This window comes from Lonchura striata, chromosome 3 (genome assembly GCF_050655825.1).
Source record: "Lonchura striata isolate lonStrDom1 chromosome 3, ASM5065582v1, whole genome shotgun sequence".
In the NCBI taxonomy this organism is placed as follows: domain Eukaryota; kingdom Metazoa; phylum Chordata; class Aves; order Passeriformes; family Estrildidae; genus Lonchura; species Lonchura striata.
In genome coordinates this window covers 66,920,366-66,945,791 of record NC_140705.1, presented here as the reverse complement: position 1 = coordinate 66,945,791, position 25,426 = coordinate 66,920,366, and the positions used below count along the sequence as shown (strand labels likewise).

At 36.5% G+C, this 25,426-nt stretch overlaps 1 protein-coding gene across 12 annotated transcripts in view; it reads right to left on the bottom strand.

The window, feature by feature from the left end:
- The window catches only part of RGS7 (regulator of G protein signaling 7), a 275,082-nt gene that overhangs the window by 72,641 nt on the left and 177,015 nt on the right, over positions 1 to 25,426 (bottom strand). For all 12 annotated transcript variants that reach the window (XR_014954280.1, XM_085576739.1, XM_085576745.1 and 9 more), the window contains 4 exons: positions 19,248 to 19,299; positions 7,364 to 7,428; positions 5,581 to 5,657; positions 5,380 to 5,461 (listed from right to left, as the gene is read on the bottom strand). Coding sequence is in view for 11 of the 12 variants with exons in the window: in XM_085576739.1 (XP_085432865.1) it covers positions 5,380 to 5,461; positions 5,581 to 5,657; positions 7,364 to 7,428; positions 19,248 to 19,299 (276 nt within the window). In the remaining variant the exon portion in view is untranslated. The remainder of the gene's footprint in view (positions 1 to 5,379; positions 5,462 to 5,580; positions 5,658 to 7,363; positions 7,429 to 19,247; positions 19,300 to 25,426) is intronic.

The following is a 25,426-nucleotide window of genomic DNA, read 5'->3' as shown; positions in this document are numbered from 1 at the left end:
ATTTTCATATCCTTTTTCTTGGTGTCCTTCCACCATCTCATTAATTAACTATTTCACAGCTTGTTACCTCTCAATTTTAACTTCTAAAAATTTGTTTTGTTGCACTCTTGCAAGAAACTTGCCTTCTTTTTCCCCATCTGCCCCACCTTAACTCAAGTATTAGACTAAATAAAAATGCTAAATAATGTGAGTACAAAATCTTCTACAAAGATCTTAGTAGACCTGCTAGAGGGCTTATAAATATGTGCCTCAACTACATGCAAGTATGGATCATAAATAATGAAATTCCTGGTTTGGCTGCATTCACTGTCTGCTGTAGAGGTAACTCCCTTGTGAGGATATATGGCCAAACAGGAGCAAAAGAAGAAAATTATATGTGTGTATATATCACTAGAGAAGTTTGTTGGCATGATTCACATTTGTTTCTGAAATAATTTATAAATTTTCTGAAAATATTATGAAAAAGCAGAGAAAAGTGTTCTCTGGCTAAAGAAGTGACTGGCCCAGAAAAGTCTAGCATTGAGTGTGAAATGCAGGCGTGCACCATCTTATCCAAGGTAAATTCACTGTTTTGACAACTCTCTGAGGCTGATCTTGAAGGACAGGATTAAATAATTGTTAAAATACAGAAGAACCTATTGCCTGGCCCTCAGCTCTTGGTAGTGTTACCTGCCAGGTCAGATGTCAAGGGTCATGTTCAGACCACATAAAATACAATTAAAAAAAAAATAGGAAATTAAATTACTGGACACAGAGACTCATAAAAATAGAAGCAAAAGGTGTGAGATGTGTGACAAAGTTTAAAACATTTGAAAAACACTGTTTTCCTAGTTTTCCTAGGAAACAATGCAAAGGAGCACATAAACCCATACTCATATACTCACATACTTTGCTGTCATGTATTAAATTGCACAAATACATTTTTTGTTTTTCATAAAATCATAGAATCATCTAGGTTGGAATAGACCTTGAAGGTCATGAAGTCTGACCTTTATCAATACTTTATAGCCATGTTTTCCCAAAGAACCAAAATAATCACCATAATCCAGCAAACCAGTAACAGTAATGGGAATAGAAGTCCTGTGGATTGGGTTTCACCAAGCTATAAATGGCAGAATGAAAGAAGTGGCTCACACTTTGACTCATGCTCATGCTTTATCAAATCACACTGTGACTAAACCACAGCCAGTGTTTAAACTTTGGAGAGGAGCACAGGCCAATGCAGTTTTCTAGCACATCCGTTGCGTATTTCCCATCTTCATTTTAAAATCAGCTGCACAGAAACCTGCTAAATGTGACTGTAATACAACCAACACAGACTGATGGAAAAGGTCAGAGAGGCGTTGGAGAAAATGAAATGCTTTTTCAAGTTTTTACAGTTACAAAGTATATAAGTGACTTTCAAAGGAAAGGATACCTCCTCCCCCATTATCTTCTGAATTAATCTGAATCTCAGCAAGTATCCAAAAGGCCTTTTTTATTGCATAAATGTATAACTCAGGAAGAGAAGTGAATAATTTGTAGCAGCAAGAGATCAGCCATCTTGCTTGTTACCTAAAAGAGTTAATTTTAGAACAACCACAGCTACTTTGCTCTGACTGTATTTAGTGTGGGTTTGAGAATGTTTTAGAGGATTTACTGCTTTAGTACATGATTGTCCCTTTTTAACAAGTGTAAGATTATGGGGTTTAAAAAGAGATAATAATTCAGGAAAGATGAAACAAGGTCTCTTTCAAAGGCTTTAATAAAGAGCATGACATTTCTTTTTGAACAAAAGCAGTATCTCATTTTATCTCCTGTAAAGTAAATCACTTCCCCAATTTAGCTTGATTTGTTATTGTTTCTAACTAACACTTTACTCCTCCTAAACAATTTTCGCTTGTTTCCACAGTCTGTTATCAATAGAAGTATCAAAATTGTGAAAATAATATACTTTCTAGGCAGGTGAAAACTCTGCCATCAAAAAGAGAAATGCATCACTATATATGAATAATACAAATCTCAGACCTATGACAGATACTGACTGTACCTTAGCATGGACTTTATCCTAGGCCTGCTGCTCAGGATTGCAAAGGAGTTTATACAGCTCTCCCTGACACAAATTTCCATGGTTTTTCTATGGCTGGGCTAGTAAAATTAAAACTTGTTTGGGAATGTCTCTGCAGGCTGCAGTTATCTACAGCTAAAGCTCAGCCATATACTTTATAACTGCAAGCTAAGATCTTTCTACATAAAGTAAAAATTGGGGATTTACAGAAATGACCAAGATTGCACTCCACATACCCTGAAATACACATAACAAACCCCAGTCCCCCCCTCCAATATTTATTTATTAAACATCAGAATGGAAACTAAACAGCTGTTCTCTTAACTGGCTCTCAGAAGAAAATTGAATATATGATTATTTGAATGAAACTTTCCAAATCCAATTTCTCTGGCTTATCTCCAAGGATCATCTCAGTATGAAGACCTAGGAAAAATTATGGGCCAGCCAATCAAAAGTAACAGCCACAATGACTTTCAAGAATTTGTCTGTCCCTCAGATTTTGGCACAAATCTTCTAGAACTTCTGTAATCACCTGAAGGGTTGCATTCAACTTGGCACCAATGAAACAGTTGTGGTTTTTTGAGGCAAATCCTCTTTGCATGTCAAACCTTGGTTCATTTACTTTATTTTAAACCTATGAGTCACAGTGACATTTCTGATACCTAATTGTTGCAGAGGATAGATAGACATGATTGTTATCTTAGCTAGCTGAATGTCACTTCTGCCCTTGGATGAATCATGGAGTGAAATGGACTGTTCCATCCCACCCCGCAAAAGATTGTGGCTCATCCTGCACCTCTGTACCTGCCCCTAAAACAGAGTCTGTAACCCCATTGGCCCATGCCTTGTCCCAGCCCACCTGGGAGCCCCTGATAAGGGGGCTCCGAGCGGCCATGCGGCCTCTTCGACTTCCTCCCTCTCTTGGCCCTCTCCTCCTCTCTTGGACTTCCTCCCCCCCTAAACCCTCCGTTTCTCTCTCCCCTCCCCCGTCCTTCTAAGCCCAGCCATGTGCTACGCCTGAGAGCACGAGGCTTGGGCATTCCTGAATCCTCCAATAAACCTCTCTCCCCAAGAGCAAGCTTCAGAGATCTCTGCCTCCCTACACCCCCACCGTGCAGGAGCATAATCATTCCCGCACCTAATCATCCCTTTTTCTGCATCACCATTCTCCTGGCTCCACTGGCATACAGCTGCTCTCATGCCTCCCATTCCTGTAGTGCACTGCTGCACTGTCCTTTAGGAATGATGGCTTGCTTCCCTCTTCTGTTCCCTTCACCAACTTGAAGTTGAAATACAATGCAAATGTAATATTCATAGTTTATATTTTACATGTATAATATATTTTACATGTATAATATATGTATCAGTACTGTAGCTAGGTAGGTAACAAATATAGCAACAAAGCAACTAAAGACGAGGATGCCTGCAAGAAAACCCTGAAAAATATTTATTTACTCACCTTCAACCAACCAACCAACCAAGCATAATGAAACATTTGAAACTCAAAACTCGTTTTCAGTAAAAAAAAAAGTTACATTGGGATTTCGAAATATGTTGTCACTGCCCCTATCCTCTGAACTTTTATCAAACGGTGAAACACTGTAAATAAAAATAAGCATTATACACAGATTCTCATCCAAACATTACCTTAAAAAATGTTCAAAAAATTTGGCTCTCCAGAGTTACAGCAGCATTTCTGTAAGTTTTTGGGAGGCCTTCAGTAGGCTTGAAAATCCATTACAAATTGTAACTAGCTCTAGCATCACATTCCTCTTTTCAGTCTTTTTTGTGTTTTATCTTTCATTCTTTTCAAAAGAAGCTTTTGGATTTTACTGTGACAGGAAATTCATAACGCTGTTTTCAAAAATTTTATTTCAATGACTCTTGAGAAGAGCAGTTTAGCCAAAGTATGAACCTCTCCATTCATCTATTTATATCTTCTAAAGCCAGAAGCCTACATTGCTGACTGTAAGCCAGTCTTTTGCCTCTAATATTTCCTAGGTATGTTTACAGCCAGATTAAAAACATCTGCTGGACCAGGCAGATTTATCCACAGTTCAGCCAAAGCTCTTAATCAGATTCAATTTCCTCTTGTCCTAGTCCCTTTTACTCTCTTGAAGCTTCAACAAATTATCTTTTCCAAACCTGAAAATAACATCTCGTTCTCAGATTCAAAACCTTTAGATCCATTTCTGCAGCAAATATAAAAGCTCTCTGCACCTTCACAGGTCTCAGGTCCACAGATACTTTCTGCTTATTCCCTGTGTAGCTCCAGTCTACACCAGATGGAAAACTGCTTTCTGTTCTCCTTCTTTGTTTTATGTCAGTGATTAGACAATAATGTCCCAGTCTTTTTGAATCTATTTCCTGTGGCTGGAATCATTCACATCAAGTTATTTTCCCTACCTGACATTCTAAATCCTACCTAAAAATCCATTTCTTCTATGACCACTTCAGTTCCACAGTCACAAATGTAAGCTGTGGTCAAAATTATTATTTTTTTATTTAAACTTTCTCATTGCATTCTACTCTTCCACATGTGTTTTCACCTAATTTTACTTCCCCACTAAAAGTAGCTTTCCCCAGTGTCAAAGCAAAAGATGTAGTTCATAGATGATTTCATTGGTAATGATACTAAACTGCATAAACAGAAAAGGAAAGCTTAACTCTAGGTAAGGGAAGCCAATATTGCACTATAGTAAAGCAAAACAAATAAATACAGTTTAATTTGAATTATTGTAACAATTTACATTCTTTTTCACAACTTTTAGCGCTAAAATATAGTTGAATATGTAAGAAACTGTCTTTTTTAAAGTTTTGTTTCAGATGGACTTTGACAAAGAACTCAGACAAATCTTGTTTAGACAGTGACTCCCACAGCTCAAAGCCAATATCTTACCTTTACATACTTCAAAAATAGCTTGGAAACATAACTAGAGTGAAGTTAAAAGGCTTAGCAAGCAAAAAAGCAGACTAAAAAAGAAAAATAGTCAGACTTATTTAAGGATATTTTTAGTTATGCTGATAATTTTGGTTGTGTGACTCATACCCCAGGAAACCTTTGAGATTATAATAATCAAAGACAGGTACTTTCTGATTCAAGAAACCAGGCACAACACATCTATTCACTAAAAATCATGAACTGGATGCACACACATCTGAAGTCTACAATACCAGATTCATATAAACTCTAGATCCTTAAAAGAGGGAGGCAAGCCCCAACCCCCCACCCTAGTGCTGTTTTACTTGTGCCCAGGCTACCCCAAAGCTCCACAGAGGTGACATTTATCAGCAGCCCTGCTCACAGACCCGCTGGCCCCACCAGCACTCACCACTGGACGGTGCACATCCCAAAATGCTCTCTCCTGACTGTCAAGAATCTTCCTCTCTATCTTGTCTCTCTTCTTGTCAACTCTGCCAATGTCATAAGATATTTAAAAGAAACAGTGTTGAGGACAGTAATTTTAAACATAAAATGTGTCCAGCCACTTTCCCCCACTTCAAAAATCATGCTTATCTCCAAAGGAACTTACTTTGCTTGTGCTTCAGCTTGCATAAAAATAAATTCCCATTTCCGAGCAAAAGCTCGCTGTAGCCTGGCCAAACTCTCCTGAAAATACATCACATTTTTAGTAGGTTAGGTTGCAAGTTATTTACTCTTTAATAGGTTCTGGCTTTATCTTTCCCTCCTCTCCTCACCTCCCCCTCACCAAGATGTAATAAAAATCATGATATTTGTGTCGGTGTAAATGGACCTTAGTTATCTGATACAAAGTTTTTTCTTGACACCAAATGAGATGGAATATTTTTGAATGCCTCAACTATTTCAGTTTTGAAACTCTAATAGAAAGGATAGATGCATCCTTCAGCCGAACATGGGATTTCTGCAACCTTTTTATATACTGCATATTATCTTAGCAATTTTGAAATAGTCAAAGAAACATCCTTGTTATGAAAGTATGTGATAATGAAAGATAACAGCAAATATCTCCATACCGGGTTATCCACATGACAATTCCTCATCAGTCATCTATGCAAATGGTTTCCACTGCACAGTTTTGGCTGCCATTTTTGGTAGTATAGCCAAACTTCCACAGCTATCTTCATTTTTAAAAATGCTGCATAGTTCTTCAATATTGTACAGGAAATGTCTCTATCCTACAGTCTACTACTAATAACGGGAAGAAAATTTAAAAATCATTGCAAAATTCTTTCTTCCATTGATGATGGAACATTTTCACTGTCTCCAGCAGGGCTTTCTAAATCTCTTCCCAGCTTTAACAGCAGCAGTATGCAGTCTTCTTCACAAAAGTGTTGTTTTTACTATATTTCTATGCATTGCAAACGTATCTCTGTGCCATACTTACTGAAAATGAAGACTACAGAAAGAGAAGAGCAGCCTTTCTAGAGATCTTGTCAATACCAGAAAAGGCTCTCATGGATTGTACATTGAAGGGGAGTTTTCTAAGGCATGTGAGTGTTAAATTCTGCATGCCCCACAATGCAGTACACTGAAAAACAAGCTTGTGCCAAAAGAAGCAATACAGTGTGTCAGCATGGTGCAGTGGCTGGAGTACCTGGTGTGTTGAGAGGCCTGGCTGACTATCCTGCTATCAGGTCACAGCAGCACAGCTGGACAGCTTTCAGCACAGAGACAGGGCTGTTTGTGAATTTTATGTTGACAGGTTCATGAAAAATTCAGAAACTTTTTGGGGATAGAGTTGGAATTTGAGACATCTCTCTTCTTATCAAATGCCATCCTCATCAGTTAATCCAACTCCCTCTTTTTCAAGCTCTTCCTGGCCCCAATTATCTTACCTTGCTCAAGGCACAGCACAGCTGTCAGGGAGTAGGAATGCCTCTAGTCTGACCCTCTTTGCCTCTCATCTAGCTGATGGGAAAAGGCTCAAGTGTCAGCATCACTTATAAGGAATAAGATTTACATTCCTACATCTATCAAGAGCTTTTGGAAATGTTGTCAGGGATCCTTTGTTCAAACCTTAAATGATGTAGAGAGGAACCACTTCCAAACACTCATGGTGTAGCTGGGATTTGTGAAGTTATTTGTGATCCTGGCATGGGGATCTGAGCAGAGTAAGAATAGAGATGGACTGTAATCTCAGCATTTGTCCAGTTAGCCTTCATTATCATCTCTCAAATGTGATTTAAGACTACTGAGCAGCGTTAGACCCACAAGCTGGAAGAACTGGATAAGTAATAGATTTTCACACAAAATGTCCATAGTTCTCATGATTCACATTATTTCACAGGCTCTTCAGGCCCAGCACAGAAATTTACTTTTTACCAGGTACTTACAGCTTCATAATCTGCTAGTTCTAGCCTTGCTTTGTTTTGCATTGTCCGCTTGCAGAGGTAAACAGCTGGAACAGAATAAAATAAACATAATTTGCTACTATCTCACAAACATGGCAGATTAGAACTAAAAGCTTCATGTCTGGTTTAAAGCTAGCTTGTTTTGGTTTGATTTCTCCCTTTGTTCTTGAAAGCTTTAAAGAGGGGATCAAGGCTACCAGGATTGTAACTGAAATAGTGGATCAGATACATAGGTTCATTAAATAATAATAAAATCTGCTTTATGCAACAGACATCATGTGCAAAATTCATGAGGTACTTGAGGTCAGGGTTTTTTAATGGCCAGGGAACTAGCACATTAAAGAAAAATGGCAAAGACATTTTTCAAACTGTCTGTGTATAACTCATAATGCATAGGAGTTTTAGCAGGAGCTGCTGCTGTATTAACCAAACAGGACTATAAGAATGTGAATACATGGTTTTATTTATTTTGACTCTCTATTTAGAAAACACAAACTTTCAACCTGAGATTTTAGCTAAAAAATAATTCTAGATAAAATTCATGTCTCATACAGATTAGTCTGCTATAACTGATACTTAAACTAAAAAATTATGTGAAACCAAAAATTGAAAAAAAAGGAAGTGTCATCTGTTACATATGAGAAAAAAATATTATTTCATTTATTTTCTAAATAAAAAAATCCTTCAGAAGACCTGTCCTTCCTCCACTTCATTCAGACAGAGCAGAATCTTTGGTAATAAAATGCTGAAGTGCATTTTCAACAGACTTTATTTAGCAGAAAATACTTTCCAAACAACTCAGAATATTTTACAGATTCCCCCACCAGTGAGACAATGAGTACAGCACAATTCCTAATTGTGCAATATTTACCCACTTCATTACTTCAGAGCACTGCTCATGTGAGATGGATTAATCTTGTGATCAGAGTAGGTGATAAAACCTTAACTTATCTGTCATCACTACAGTCAAAAAGAGTCATAGTCACTGCTTGTGCTTAGGAATGTTTCTGCTCCCTGACTTCCAGCTGGTCTACTACAGGAGCAAAGCCCCTCTGGAAAATAACTTCACATAGGAACTTAATTCTTTCTAACTAGGAAGAGGGAGGTGCTCATTTTAGATATAGATTTGAATATTAAGTTAGTCAACTCAAATATCATTTAAGATTCCATGGAAATATTTATTCCTGACAAGACGCCTGCAAATGTATGCAAACCCATTCCAGTGAATGTTCTTTTAGTTTAGTTGATTACAAGCACTTCTACCTGCAATTAAAGGTGTTACTTTATATAAGAGGAGTTATATTTTAATGCAATTTTTTTTCTTTTCTTCCCCTCCTCTTTTCATGTGTGTTATTTGGTCTATTTTCTTTCATAATATTTCACTTTCCACTCTCATAAGAAGCCACGGTCTCTTTCTCTATTCCCTGCCTCCTCACATACCCTCTGGTTCCAAGGCAGTTTCTGTGTCTACAAAATCTACAAAGACAGATACATATCCACGTCACACACACCAGACAGCTTCTATAGCTTTCATGCATTGCAATATTATTATACACTTACACTAATACATTGGCATGCCTGCTGAAACATCACAAAAAGATGAGGGGATGAACTTTGGACTTTTTGTACCTAGACTGCATTCACAATCAGAATACTGGAAACAGACTCTTGAGGACAGAGATGGTCTTTGTCATTTAGCTTCTTTCACAGTGAAGCATCCTCCTCTTTTCCTTCAAAATCCATTATTTCATTGAAAAAGAAAAAAAAATTCCTAAGCCCCTTGTAAATATTAGCAATACAATACACACTTTGTATAAGTGTGTAGACAGTTCTGAGAATTCCGGGGGTCAAAATTTGTCTACCAATTTAATACCAACTGAATAGAAAGAAAAAAGGTCCCTGTTCCTGCACTTGGTCAAAACTTTTAAACCACATTCTTATAGTTCCAGTACAGGCACTTTTAGTTAATTCAGCTTTTCCTTGAGTCCCATTATGGGCAAATTTTAGGATTATATTTCCTTCTACCTCCTACAAAAATTCTTGTTCCAGAGGTAGCTGACTGTTCATCTTTTTGTCAAGATAGGTTTCATCAAAAAAGTATCTTCAGATAACAGAAATTTCAACACCGGCAAAATAACCAGCAGATCACCAGGAGATGAATTAGCTTGACACATTATTAATTTAATACTGTGTCTTCAGTGTATAACTCAGTTATTTTCCCTGCAGGGTTCTTTTAATAGCCCTCTTTGCTCCCAATCCATAGTAAAGAGTCCATATAAAGATGTTTGGTTTTCAGTATGAACATAACTTGGACAGGATTCAAAAAATCATATTCATCCCTCAGACCCATTTTTTTAACTGAAATATCCAGATCCCTTCCCCTTCAGAGGAGCCTAATGGTTAAAACACCTGTGGCTTCAATTCCTTATGCCAGAAATGTTTATATGTGCCACTGTGAATAGGGTAGAATATGCCCAAGGAAAAATTACTATTGTGGAAAGTACAGCATATCCACAAGTGTAGGAGAAAAAAGTGCTGGAGGACATTCCTACTCTGACTCAATTTATTGCCATTGCTATGTGATAACAATTACATCCTCCTAAAAGTGCATGTTTGAGCCTCTATTTAACAGCTAACTGTACTGCCACAAAAAATTGGCAGCAGCTCAGGAATTTGTCTTCACCAGTTTACGCTATCATATTATTCGACTTATCTGTAAAAAATCAGTAGCATGTCGGAAAGCAAGAATGTGAAAATCACCTTCATTTTCAGCCAAATCATTTGAAGACATAGATTAGTGAGATTTCGTTCTTCTGACTTTTAGGATTATGAGATTTGAAATGTGGATGCTCCCACCTTTCACAGGCACCACTCCTTTTCTGCACCAAATCACACATGAAGTAACTGTACTTGTCCAGTAGCTGGATTTCGAGGATGTCAATCAATTTCCCTCTCAAAGCAGAGTCAGGATCTCCCAGAATTTCATGAATTACAGTGCCTGCTTTTCCAATCCCATATGTTGACAGTGCTTTTACAGTTTCACAAGTGCAGCCTGCAGGAAGGATCTCCAACTAAAGCTCTCTATTTCTGTATATAGTTCTCTATTTATCTATTCCACAAAGGTTCTGGTCAGGGCCCTAATTCCATCGAGGAACCCATCTAGGAGGTCCACTGAGGCCTGTACCCAGGAACTGAGCTCAAGCCTAGCTACTACCCCTGGAACAGGCTTGAGTTGTGTTGTAGATAGATCTCTAACCAGCCCTGTAGCCTAACCATGCTGCTACCTTGCTCCTGCCTGCACTCTTGCCAATCTGAGTTCTTGTCTACCCCACTCCCAACAATGGTGATGAAAAATGCTCACCATGGGGATGACTGATATGCAAGAAACAGGGTCTGATTAATAACCTCAATTTGCTAAATATGGACTGCCTTACACACTTATTTTTAGAGCCAGTGTCTTCGGATGGATTTTGCAATCAACATAATTGCCTCTACTAAAGTGAATTATATATTAGATGCTATAGCTTGTGCTTTAGAAGTGACTGATTACCATAAGAGAGCAGATTCGCCAATAATTTTAAAGGCCATATTAATTTGTAACATTTCATAATGAAAGATGGTCAGTGATATTTATAAATGGGTATTTGAACAACAAACAAGTATTGAAACACATTTCTGTAGCTGCGCAGTAATTAGAGTCTACTAGCTCTTGAAAATTCTGTTTAGGCATTCACAAAATATCTGAGAGTTTCAAGTGAGACTACAAAGCCAGAGTCGCATAGAGAGGATGCCTGTACTTTCCCTCCTGCAAGATTTTAAACTGTCACATCCAAAAAAACTATTTTCATGGTTTGCTACATGTTTCCTATTCTTGACTGTTCACTTGCATTTGAAAGCTCCTAAGAAACCTCTATAGATTTTTTCTTTACGTAAGATTATAGAGATTATGACACATTTCATCCTAGACTCAAGAAACTGGCTGAGTGCATATTATATTATACACACTTATTAAAAAAAAAAAAAAAAACAAACAAAAAAAACCACCAAAAACCAAACCCAGAACTTTCACCCAAAACCCACACTGGGGAGTTTTATCATGTTGCAAAACAGGGGCTAAATCATCTCTTTTGCCAGAGTGGAGCAAAGGCCACAGCTAAATTCAACGGAAGTTCAACTGGGCCTCTGAGGACCACATATTATGGCACCTACACCCCCACCACCATGTACACAAACTTCTTCCATAACTGTGCCAGAGCCAGTGGGCTCACAGCTGGATTCATCCCCGATGGTGAGCTGCTTTCAGTGAACACTCGTTACCTCCACAGAGGCCAGGTTAAATTTATGTACTCCCTGAGCCAAAATCCTGTTTTCAGAGTCACCAGATATAAGCCTAGTCTGTATCTAAAGAGCAAAGTAAACAGCAAATACTGCAAGGTCTAAGGGTTTCAAAGTGCCCTGCAGGCAGACAGTATATGCAAGTGCCTGCTTCAGATGGAAAATTACAGGACAATCACCACAAAACGTGACTGCAGGATGTAAAGCATGAAATCAACTCTTTTATTTAAACATTGGGATTTCTAGGGCTATTTCATACCATCTTTAGGTCACCTCTGCTCTTAGTCAATAGAAAAAAAAATGGCCCTTAGCGACAGCTATTGAGTTTCACTTAGTCTTAAAAATGGGTCATCACAGAGCCCTGTGTATCTACAAAAGAATTACAATTTTAAGTAAATGCTAATAAAATTAAATTAGAAGGAAGTCCATGATCAGGTTTATGTACATTAAACTGCCAAATTGTCAAAAGCTTAACTTATAAAACACTTCTCCCCATCTCCAGTCTATTTCCTGATCCTATTCTTTCCTATAACACTTCAGGAGAGCAATTTAATTCTAGATTTACACAAGCAGAGGACTTTCTTACATAAACAAAGAGCAAGAGCTACCAAAGAGATCAAGAATTAGAAAAAGGCAAATTCATCTTCAGCATACAGAAGTACCAGATGATGGTGGCCTTGGAAAATGCTACAGGGTGACAAAAAATGGGTATGGGAGAAAGGTAACCCAAGATCAGACAAAGAATATCCAATTGTCAAGTACAATTTAAAATACATCCATTGAATCATTTCATGCTTCTTCATATTATCATAATGCTTTCAACTTGCCATTATGGTTATATTTTCAGATATTCAGAAAGCCTACAGTTCCAGGGACAATGGGGCAGGAAAAAGCATGCAAAGTAGAGCATGTCAGAGTGCCAGCATTGCTGCCTTCACACCCTTCTAACCTGGAACACTCATAGTAATGGAGACCTCAGCCTCAGCACTAAGATTCCATTAGGGTTAGCATTCAAACAGCCACAGAGCCCACAGGGACTCCAGTGCTGGAGAAGACATGCCACAGTGATCACAGCAGCGCACCAGTGTTGGCTCCTCCACACCTTTCTAATCTGGATCCCTCATGGTGATGGGATGAGGGAAGTCACATGAGGAGGGGCTGAGGTCCCTTGGCTTTTTAGCCTAGAAAAGAGAACACTTAGGGGAGATCTCATTGCAGTTCACAGCTTAATTTTCAGGTGAAGAGGAGGGGCAGGCACTGATCTCCTCTCTGTAGTGACCAGTGACAAAGCTGGAAGCTGTGTCCAGGGAGGTTCAGGCTGGATATATAGAAAAGGTTCATCACTCAGAGGGTGGTTGGGCACTGGAACAGGCTCCCCAGGGAAGTGGTCACAGCACCAAGCCTGACAGAGTTCAAGAAGTGTTTGAACAATACTCTCAGGCAATGGTGTGATTCTTGGGGTGTCCTGTGCAGGGCCAGGAGCTGGACTTCAATGTTCCCTGTGATTCCCTTCCAACGCATGATAGTCTATGAAACCTAATTAGCTTACTCAACATAGCAACTTGAAAGCAATTCAGAAAATTCCACGTTATATTTAGAAATATCAGAATTCTGGTAAGAAATTTTATTTTTATTTATAAGGGACCTAGATGCATATTATCAATGCTTTTAAAACAGTACTGCAGAAACACGTATTTTCACCAGTTTTTATGGAAAGAATAATTCAGGCAAGCACAAAACTCTGAAGTGATGAGATGACTGGAAAGCATTATCAGGAAATGCCTTCTGGTTTCAGAGACCTCATTACAGTGATTTGTCAATGTCAGAATCAGCAAGGATCAGAATGAAATTCAGGCCATGCTTGTTGAAGTGAGACTTTAATTTCATCATTTATATGACAGAGATAGCTTCTAATGAATGGATAATGTATCTATGCAGAGAAATATAATGGTACATGAATTCAGAGTGGGAAAAAATATTGTAGGTCACCTCTTCCACCTATCTGCTAATAAGTGTCTTTCCTAAAGCTCATTTGATTTGGTTCTACCCAGATCAAATTTTATGCATAGCAAGCACTGACACCAATCACATTTTTCTTGAGAAGCTGTTATTCATGTTAGACTGTAGTGACACTTAGTCCTGTCACCAAGATCTTAGTCAATACATTCTGTATATGTATCTTTTTAAAGGCAACTCATTTACTTAAGGAGTCACAACCCAGTCTTAGAAACAGTTTAGTAAATTACTTCAGTTCTGGTAGGAAAAGTCTGTTTCTTACTATACCTAAAAATCAAAAAAATTTTCAGAGATGGGTCCTTAACAGAGGGATCTGTATTAAGGACTTTAAAGAATTGATTGCAGGAGTCGTTGCTGACATATTCTGACATTAGCTGTAGAAAAAATGGGTACTGAGAATCAAGGTTTGAGATTATAGAATGGCAGAGCTCTCCAGAAACTATTCATACATCCTTTGTAAATTCTCATGGCATGAATTGTAACAAATATTTATATATATATATATATATATATAAATATGACAATTTGTATCAAAAGTGCTTCTCTGCTATCAGTTTTGCCCCAAGCTATTGACGCATAGTTATGGGTTGATTTCCAGAGATGCTGACAACATGCAGTGCTCCAGCAGAGTTCAGGTAAGCAATAGGGATCAGTATTTCTCAAATACAAATTGCTTACTAACATGTTGTTGCCAAGGAAATCTTTCCTATGCACTTGGGCAAAGAAAATATATCATACATTCTCCACACAATTCTTCTTCCAAAGAGTCACTCGATGGTAAAGGGTACAGAAAGACAAATGGGAGAGAAAATTCCTGGACTACTCAAATGTTCATAGAGGAATTTGAAGCTAAGCATGTAAAATAAGTAGGCAAGAGAAAATTTTCAACATGTGAAAAACATGATACATGACTGCTGTTACTTTTTGTGCAGTCTGTACTTTTTAGCATTACTGTGGGCTTGGGATAGAAGAGGGAAATGAGCCAGGTGAAATGGCTCATGTTCAGAACAGAGCAGCAGACACAAAACATGGAGACACCTCTGTCAGTTTACTTTTAAGTGATAAGAAAATATCATTAGGAAGGAAATGCTGTTCAGACTGACTTGTGAGCTGATTATCAAGTAAATTTAATAAGGCAAGTCTTGTACTCTCTTAAAAATGCTGGAGAATAACAATGAAACAGCTTCAACACAGCAAAAGTAAATGACTACCTCATTTTACTGTAACACAGGATAGATAATGATGACTATCTAAAGAGCTGCAGCATTTATCCAGAGAAGTATTTCACACTTTTAAAAGGAGCAATTAATTAAAACTTACCCCAACCCCCATTACTCTAATTTCCTAAGAGATTTATTTTGTAATATGTGACTTTACCTGGAAGGCTACTGAAAATATGAAAACATTTTCAAAACTTGTTATTCACAGCAACAAAATTTAAGAATTTGCTTTGAATATAGAGAAAGCCAGTCTCATTTAGCATCATTTAAAGATCACATGGTCAAGTGCTCTTACACTCATGTTGCATTATCAGTTATTTGCTGTGTTATAACTTACCAACATTCTGCATCCTCCTTCAATTTTAACTCATTTGAGAGAAATGCACACAGAAAAAATTATAGTGCTCAAACAACATCCTATTGCAACTATATAGATGCAGTTGACTTTTTGTCTTCTAGTCCAAACCTCCTTAAGACTATAAGTGACTGTGGCATTTTCTAAATTTTATTCTCTCTCCTTTGAACAGATTTCATTTTTTAATATGCATTTAATGCAGATTTTTTTTTTTTAATATGCATTTAACTGCAAGAAAAAGCCTGATATGTCAAAGATAATTTTGAGTCTAACTATCAGCAAAAGTTCACCAGGGAAAATGAGTAGAAGTTACTAATTCTCCTTATATTATGTCTGAAATTCTTATAAGCCTCTTACATTTTCAGAAATATGTTAAATTAAGCCTAAAGAATAGGGGGAAAAAGGCAAAAAATTGCTATTTTGTTGTGAATTTTTCCCAAACATTTCATATTTTCTACTTATTCAAAAAAGAGGACAGTAATGAACTAAATGCCTCAAATTTGCAACAGCTGTGAGTCACTAAACCTCCCAGAGATCCTGACAGGTTCCATTAGAACTGAGACCAAATGCACATGGAATAACAATTTCATATATGGCATTATTTTTCCACTTTCTGGGATGCAATTGTCTTAACTAGCCTCCCTATTTAACTACTTCTTAATGATATGACCTGTTTATATTATGCCAGGAAAAAAAGAATCCATCAGTTACAAAATTATTTCTGAAAGAAAAGAGAAGATAATTACAAGCAGGTCACATGCTCATCCACTAGCTGTGTTCATTACAAGAGCCAGTTTTTCTGAATTGAGATCCAATTCTATTTGTCACAAAACCTAATCATTATTCAGGAACATGACTTAATTCACAGGAAAAAGCAAAGTTATCTGAACTACACTAGTCTTAATAATAGTAGTTGTTATTATTACCATTTATTTTCACCAACAAAATCACTCTAAAACCATGGGATTCTACAAAGAACAACATGTCCTGCCTGGGTGGACTCCAAGACATATGGCACTAAAATGGGTCTTCAACAGATGGGACTTAAGGACCTGCCTTTGTTAAAATTTTTTGCGATTTGAGGAATCTCTCTTGACAACACTTAAAGCATGATTTGCAGGAAAAGGGAGGGAGATTTTCAGCACTTTATGAAAATTGGCAGTTTCTCAGTAACCTCAGAATGATCATAGTCAATATTTTGGAAATTACAATCAAAAGGCTATTTTCCATTTTGACATAACTTAATGCAAGCCCTCTTTTTGCCACTACAACATAGCACTACAGCTTTATTATAGGAATGTGTCTGTGGTTTTTTTTTACATATTGGAAGATTCTGTTTGTATGTCTTTTTGGTTATACTTTCTACAGAAACATATTTTTTCAAGGCAAATAATTGCTATTATAAACTCATATAGATCAAATTATATTTTAGAGAAGATATTATTAACATGTTATACAAATATGTAAGGATTATTTGTTTCTTAGTTCTGGTAATAAACTAACACACAGTATCTCAATCTCATTTAATTTCTTGTTTAAGATAAATTATTTTCCTGGCAGTGTGCTACATTCTGGACAGTAGCCCAGTTATGGATGAGTAAAGATGAAATTTAAGGATTAATTTTTAAATTAAAATAAAATTCTAGAGTATTTCCAATGGCTTGTTAAATTAGAATAATGGCAAATAAAGTGATTTGCCCTGTTAGCAACTTCGATCAAGGAAGATTACAGTTTGCTTTTTGCTGGTCTTGAGAGACTTCTAATGCCTGCTACAGTCAATAATTTTAGAGGGCACAGTTTTAAGCTTGTTCAGGACAAGTCCATTAAATTGGTAGCACTACACAACACATCACAATGCACGATAAGAGTGAAATTCATTTGCATATCTGCAATAATATAAATTCTATGTACTATATTGTCCAGGAATTAACAATTCCTGTGAAAATCTGAAGAACATGCAAACCTACTTTAGATTTATTTAGGTTCTTTAAATAATTTGATTAAATATTTTGATTTTCCTGTATTTCTCTGATCACCATTGTTTACAAGGGAAATGCTAATTTCTGGGACTTGGAGATGCTAACATAATAAGAACAGTATTGAAAAGGTGCCTTAAAAGTTTATTTTCCTGCAAATGCTCCAGCATTATCCAGTTTTGGTGACACACAAAATCTTTGGCAGCTCCAGTACAATGCTCTGGCCCTGTTGCATGGGGAAGCTGTAGGTCTGTTCCATACAGGATTTCACTTCTGGCTCATGACATGAAAGGAGCAATGAGATAGCAGGATTAGAGGGTTTGCTTCCCCTTCCTTCTCCCTTCTGCAACCAAAGAGCTTATCTCAACAACTGGGACATATTTAAATCTCAAAAGATCTCAAATGAGTACATTCACTGTTCAACAAAAGCTCCTCCCTGTATTATGAAGGCACTGATTCCAAGTTTAATTCTGTATTCCTGGCATGCAAACCTGGACATATTATACAAGATTTTTATTTAATGACTAAGGTTTATAATTCATTGAAAAATCCACTGATCAGCTATGACAGGAAAGTTAGTATCTCCTACTTTAGACTAAAGGATATTAATATAAACTTTTTCAGCCTGATCTTAAATTCAGACATGTAATTATTTATTAAAACTACCCCAGTAACATGATACACATTACAGCTGAACAACTCAATGTCTCTTAAACTATAGTTAATTACTTGCTGATCTTTAACATATTAGGGGACTTTAATGAAGTAATAAATGGTAAATCAATAATTTTTCCTTCAGTGGCTAATTTCATCATACAGAATGGCCAAGCACACACATATGGTAAGAATCCCTCTTCCTTGGGAATTTTCAATAACTGTTTACTGGACATCTTCAAATTTCAATAAAAAATTGAACATTTTTCTACTCCTATAGGATGAGGAGACTGTCACATTTTTCAACTGTACCTCGGAGACACTCAGCTCTGCTGAGAGTTTCAGCTTAAAATTACTTTATTTGGCAATGTATTTGAAATTAAACTGAGTCTGCTCTAAAAAGGAAGGAAGCATTTATTAGAACCATCCATCTCCAAAGTCTTTGGCTCCCAAGGGTATAGAATCCAAATTACAAGTGAACACTCACCTAAATTTTTGAAAAGCTGTTTAAAGAGATAATCATGGTCTGAAGCTTTGAAAACATAACCTAGCATCTACATGCTCAGTTACCTAAATAAGTGACCTAGTCTTCAGATAACCTCATTACTTACAGTTTGGATTAGAATGAACAGGAGGATGCTCATAGATACACTTTCTTTAAAAATTAGGTCACTATTTGATATACAGAGGAACTAATTTTGTTATCATTTTTAATAATATTTTTTTCCTAATACATTGCTACATACTATCCTCAGATTTTGCTGTCTAAGCACACATCAGTAATTACAACATATAGGCAAATAAACAATAAACTGTATTTTCTAATACAGCTCATATTAGAACTATACTAGTTTTCATAATAAGTAATTTTCCACATGGTGTATATTAGAAATAAGAATTCTAAACTAGGCACATCTTTGGGTCTCAATCTGATAATAACTGTTGCACAACCATCTATAACATCTCCACTGCTTCACTGAGATTCTCTCACTGTAAATAATTACGCTTGCTGGAGCAAACAGAGAATATAAATAGTAAGTTAGGTTTTGATGAGTCTTGAATTTTGGGGCTTGTTTTTTTTTTCTTTTTTCCTCAGATCCACTCCAAAATTTGACTTTGATAAGCTTCTGATAAACTTTGAAAAAGCTAGCAACACATTCATTTCAGTATCAGTAGCTCTTGCACAGGAATTACATGACATATAATTATGTTTTAAAGAGTGGGATGGTGAAACAAGACAGATTGCAATGACACATTCATTAATAAAATCCATAATTTCTAAAAGAAATAGGAAATATTTCTACACTGACCATAGTCTGTGTTTTCCGGCTCCCAACAATTTGATGGCCAAAAATAGGGTGTCTATAGGCAAAAAAAAAAAAGAAGCAGGAAACTCAAGTTAGACAATGCAAGCATTATACAGTCCTTGGATTGTTACTGGCTTTGAGAATCAATTTATATTTTTGGTAAATTTATTATACTGTTAACTTGACAGTTTTTAGATAGGCATTAAAACAGAAAATTACATTTGTATACCTGTTTATCACGATAGTGTTAGAATTACATTGAAAAACAAAAAAAAAGTGTGCTTTTGTTCTCAAAGTTAAGGGAACAAAACCCATGAGGCTAGGTAAAGGGGTTATCTTTTACATCTTCCCTAGAAATACATCTCTCACATATCCTGAAGAACCAGGTTTAGAGATATAAGATGCTTTGAAGTTCATTCAGTTCTTGATTTTTAACTTTTCATTCATATATTAATATTCAATTCTTTTTCCTAGGTGTTATTTGTTTAAAAATGCCACTAGAAACATTCTGTTTTCACAAAGACATCAAAGTCCACTTTTTAATAATTGTTTACTGGTTGTGATTTAAAAAGTGGGGTTTTTTTTACTGAAAGAAAGACAATAAAGTACCAAAATCTACTTCAACACTATACTTATTGAGACTGTGCTACATGTATTGTTAAAAGAATTCACTTCTAACAAATGGAGAATATAAGAATGCATAGACATTTTTCATAAATTATTTCATTTTTAAAATAGCAACTTCTGGTTAAAATTAATATTATATAGCATTTTTTTATAGAGCACATAATCCCCATACAGGCCATTCACTTAAGAGTCAGACTCGATGATCCCTGGGGGTCCCTTCCAATGCAAATTATTCTGTGTTTGAGTGACTGATCTATACATAAACACATACACACAGCTACAGGGAATTACATAATATTTGAGCAGTTGAATGCAACTCAATAAATGTGTGAAGTGGTTTGAGTGGTATTTCAAAACACAGGTGGTTCTTCAGGAAAACCTTCTGCTTTACTCTCTATTTCTTAATGGTTTTTTTCTCTCAAAAATCTCCCAGCTGCAAAAAATGGAAACCTCTTTGCTGCCCACTTCCCTTCAAAATTGTTTCAATGTTAATCTGGGAACCAACAGGGCTGAAGAGTGACACATTCACACCAATTGTCAAATTAAATATATATTGTGAGAAATCTCTAGGTTTTGTAACATTGGCACATCAAATTTAATAGAAGCAATTTAGAACTTGCTATTTATCAAGCAACAGCAAGGAGCTAAAGGATAGAAAAGGAACTATCACAAGCTAGCTTCAAAGGCTAGTATGTGCTTCTTGCAAGCCATTTGGTATATTTTTAAGGGAGCAACAATAAGTAACTTTCCGATCAACCATTCCTTCACAGCGCCACAGAAATCAAAGTGAGCAGTAGAAGCACATATAAGCACAAATAGAAAAAAGATGAACACCTAAAGAATTAATTGTACTCAGCACATTTTGGAGAAGCAACTAAAAAATTTAATAGAGTGATTAGTATAAAGCAAAAAGTCACCATCATTAAAATATACAGTTTACAAACTCAGAAAGTGAGAACAGTCCTTGGAGCACAAAATGTATCCAGAGAGGCCCAAGGAGAAAAGCACAGCCACATCATTTCTCTGCTAAAAGGAAAGTTAACCTCTGTTTACAGGTTCAAGCTGAGCTTCTGTAAAAAGTACATAGTGAGGATTACTAAATACACAGAAACTACATCTGCTCAAGCAGCTCTCCAGCTGAAACTCTTCCAGTGTGGGCAATCTTGGTGCAAAGTCTATATTAAAGCTCCTCATGCATACTTAGGATTTCTCTTGACAAATTGCATATACTCCCATCCCAGCTGAGATTAAAAACTAATTCCATCTTCTGACTTAGGGAAAAATCACAAACTTTGCTTTCAGCATTCATTTCACAACAGGCTATGAACAAATACTATATATTCACAACTATGTTAATGATGTTAGAAGAGGACTCGTTTCATACATAAATAAAAAGATATGTGTGGCCAGAGTACTTTTTTCAGTATTTATTTGAAATAGCACATTTAAATTTTACTGAAACTCGCACTTTGGGGGTGAAGGCAGTGTGGACATTAAATAGTATGGGAAAGGGCACATAATCTTCAGTGTTGTGAATGTTGTCATTTTAACTTGCTAGGAGGCAGAGATGACCAAGGCTTTTCTGAAGGATAAAAAGCTGCAACCTAAATGTGGAGAAGAGATTGAAGAAAAAGCAGAAAATAATAAGTAGCGCTGGCTACTAAGGATGTGTGTAAGCCTCCCTGTTCCAGGGAGATAAAAGCAGAAAAGTTAGAACAAGAATTTTAATTAGCAAAGCACATGATAAGCCATATTAAAAGGTTTCAAAGATGTGTGATAGTGTAAGCCAAAGAGAAACCCCAGTAAAAGGCAGACATTACAAGATGAGAAAGGGATTCAAATAACAGCTAGCACAGATAAGTACAGAAGATCATTAAATGCCTTCCTTGTTTGAGTCTAAAGAAGGAGGGAGATGGCGGGCAGACAAAGGTCTTTCCCAGAGGCATGAGGTCTCTTTGCCAAAGCTCTGAGCTGGGCAGGCACAAGCTGTCTCTGAACTGCAAGCCATGACCCTGCCTGCCTGGTGCTGGATGCATTTAATGGGACTTGCTGAGAAGTGCAGCTCTTTGGCTCAGGCACTGCAGCCTGGCAGGGCTGGCCTCCAGCCAGCTGGCTCCCAGAGGGAACAAAGTTCAATTCTGCCTGCAATCAGCTCTGCGAACATGCCCAAAATTAATTTGGACATGGAGATAAGGCTACAGGGCAAAAAAAAAAAAAAAAAAAAAAATTCAGGGAAATGTTTTTATGAGGTCAGTTCAGGTTAGAAGGCTGATGAAATTCACCACAGAAAGCTTAAGGATTTCTTGTGTTTTCACATGAGTAAACTGTTTCTTTCCAAAAAAGCAAAAAAAAAAAAAAAGCCTCACCAAGCTAAAGAATGACTCCTGGTTCCTCAAAACTGTGATTTATATGCATGTGTAAACATTATGATGAAATTCTTCCTCTGGTATTTCTCTTTCTCCTCTATCTCCAGTACTTTGTAACAATGACTATCTAACTGGTGAGAGTTATCAAAAGGACTAAATTATCTGCATGATGTTTAAATGGGTGCAATTACCCAAAGGGTAATTTATACATGGAAAAAATATTCATTCAAGTAATCTTTGAAACATGGACAGTTATTTGAAAAAAAAAATTATAAAGCAGAGGAGCTTCAGAAGATTACAGCAAAGGGAAGAAATGTATTTCCACAAAAGGTAAAAAGTTTAAAATTTCTCTTTTATAATGTTTCTACATCTACTCTTTGGATTGAAAAGTTGTAATACATTATATGTTTCTGATCTTTGAAAGCTAAAGGTTACTAATATTTGGATTTTTCAAAAATTAAGTCACCGACAGTGTAAAACCCCAACTAGTGGAGAAATAAACATTAGATGCTATGTATTTTGACCAAGGCAAAGTCCTACATTACTTTCTTACCAGCTTATGATATCACCCTAAGATATGTGCTCAAATTCAGCTACAGCTGCTGATGAAGTTGCATTGAAAGAGTAGATATCTATTATACATTTTCAAAGCAGGAAATGGCATTGATGTGTACAGAGATAGGGAAAACTCTCCTAAAGACAGACAAAAAATAGGATAAGGTACAGATTATGATTTAAACAGAAAGAAAGTCCAAAAATACCAAGAAAAAAATATTTGAAAATTCTAAACACTGAAAACAATGCCTGATATAAAAATCAATTTTTGATTAATGCTGTGATTGTATGGACAAAAAGCACCAACAATAAACATGCATGTAGTTAAAATGACTGATGTTTTTCCAAAGGAATATTCCACATTTTCTTGTCTAATTGCTTGGTTTTAGCAGTCATAAAATTCTGGTCTTAATCTGAAGTTTACCTTGTTCCTTGTTACAGACATCAAACAGTTTAATCGCATAACACATGACTATAATGCATGTGCTGAGTTTACATTTCCATTTCTGTTTCAAAAATCTCCACACAATTTCACGCTCCAGATATTTAACAGTCTCTGGGAAGAATTTGCTAGAGAGGTTATCCATGAAGATTTCAGGAAAAATATTTGCCTTGTTCAATACAGAGGATTAGGAAAAAAGAAGAGTCTGATAAGAAGATCCCTGGTCTAATGGAATGAGGTCAGGAATGAGAATAGGAGGCATGTGAAAAGGAGAAAACTGCCTGTTCTAATCTGAGCTATTAAAAATATCCCACAGCAATGCAGGGAGGCTCTGCTCACATAAATTACCTTCTAAATTGTTGGACTATGCAAACAAAGCTTGGTACAACTATTTGCTACAAATCACATATCAAAATACACTGTAGAAAAATTATAGCATCCCTTGCAATGTCGCATATTCCTATAGAATGAATATTACACAATCTGTGTGCCTGGTTTCATGATCTAGAAGCTCATAAGTGAAGACTTCACCCAGGAGAACTATGGATGTGGTCTAACGGACATTTATTAACATGTACATTAAATAACACCACCATTTTCAAAGAGAAGATAATGAAATACTGATGTGGTTTGGTCATCTTTCATGAGAGTAGAAAACCTGAAGGAATTATCATCCTTAAGAATTTTACTTTTTCTCAGAAGCAAATATGAAGCAGTTCATCATGAAGTATTAAAGAGGGAACATTTGTCATTTTGCCATGACATCCCACTTACAGCTGAAGGAAGGTGGGTGGTATGGCTATGGGAAAGTCAAGTACTGTTTATCAGCCCAGGCAGAAATAATGCTGCCAGTTTTTATCAGTATGATTTTGAGGCATTTTGTTTGATTGTAGGTGTAACTTGAATCAGCAGCCAGAACAAGTCAGGAGCTAAAGAAATAAGGCTTACCTAGCACTGCAGATATGATTGCAGATACATTTAAAACTCCAGAACAAAACAGTTACAAGGACCTTCATGCCCTTTAACCAGAAAACTAGTTTTGCACACACCAACACATATGGGTTTGCTTGAGTGATACACTAATATCATTAGGTAAACCTAACCACATTAATCCATCATTCTCCTGTATGAAAGTCATACAAAACAAAATCCTGTAAGATAGCATGTATTCCACAATAAAAAACTAGCAGCAGTGGCTGCTACGCATTGTAAGGAATCCAGTGATAAAGTAAATAAATCTGCTTTGGTTTTACCTCAAAATTAATCAATAACAATATCTGAGCTAATGAAACAGCCATGTGTAAAAATCAGTGTTACCCATCAGCTTTTATAAAACAGGAATAATTTCTATGCATTAAACTGTATAACCAAAGAGGAAAATCACTAAGCATCTTTTCAGTTACCCCTAGCTGATAGTAATAAGAAAAGAGTTGTTGTCTCTGAAGCTGCTCCATTCCACTCCACAAAATTTTTTAAAATCCAATTACTTGGAAGGGGAAGGAGTACTCAAATCACTTAAAAACCTTTGCATATTACTGCTATTCTTCTCTCAGGCACCAGGGAGTGTTTATAGACAGCAGAAATGAAGCCTTTGCTGAAAAGTGGTTATGTACAATTTCAAATGCTTTGCATGATGGATGGAAGATTTCACTGGCATTTTGTTTCACATTCATTGCACTTCACAAAATGGTTTCTTGGTGAAGTAAAAGGGTAAGATTGCTAGTCTAGCACTGTCAAGCCCATACAGGAAGCAAGTAGTGCTCCATGGTTAGCTCAGAATAATTAAAAAAGAGGTTGAGGAATTTGGAAACAAGATTTTGGCTCTGTGACTCCTCTTTTCTAACTGAAAAGAGGACAAGCATGGCAAGCAGTGTGGGGCAAAGTGTGCCTGAGTAAGGAGTTTAAAAAATCAAAAGTAGCACTGATGGGGCAGTCAGAAAGACACATGAATATAAAATCTTTTTCCCTCAGAAACCTTAAAAGAACCTGTATATACCAAGCCTGACCTGAAAAGACAATGAAATAGTTATCACACCTGCAATTGCCAAAAATAATCTGCCAAATGCTGCATAATATAACTTGTTTCTTTTTCATTTCTAAAATCTGACTTCAAATAAAAGCCTTCCCTCAAGGCACAGTAGATGATCCAGAAAGGCTCTGGAGAGTGGCTGAAGGGCTGTGATGTTCAGCCA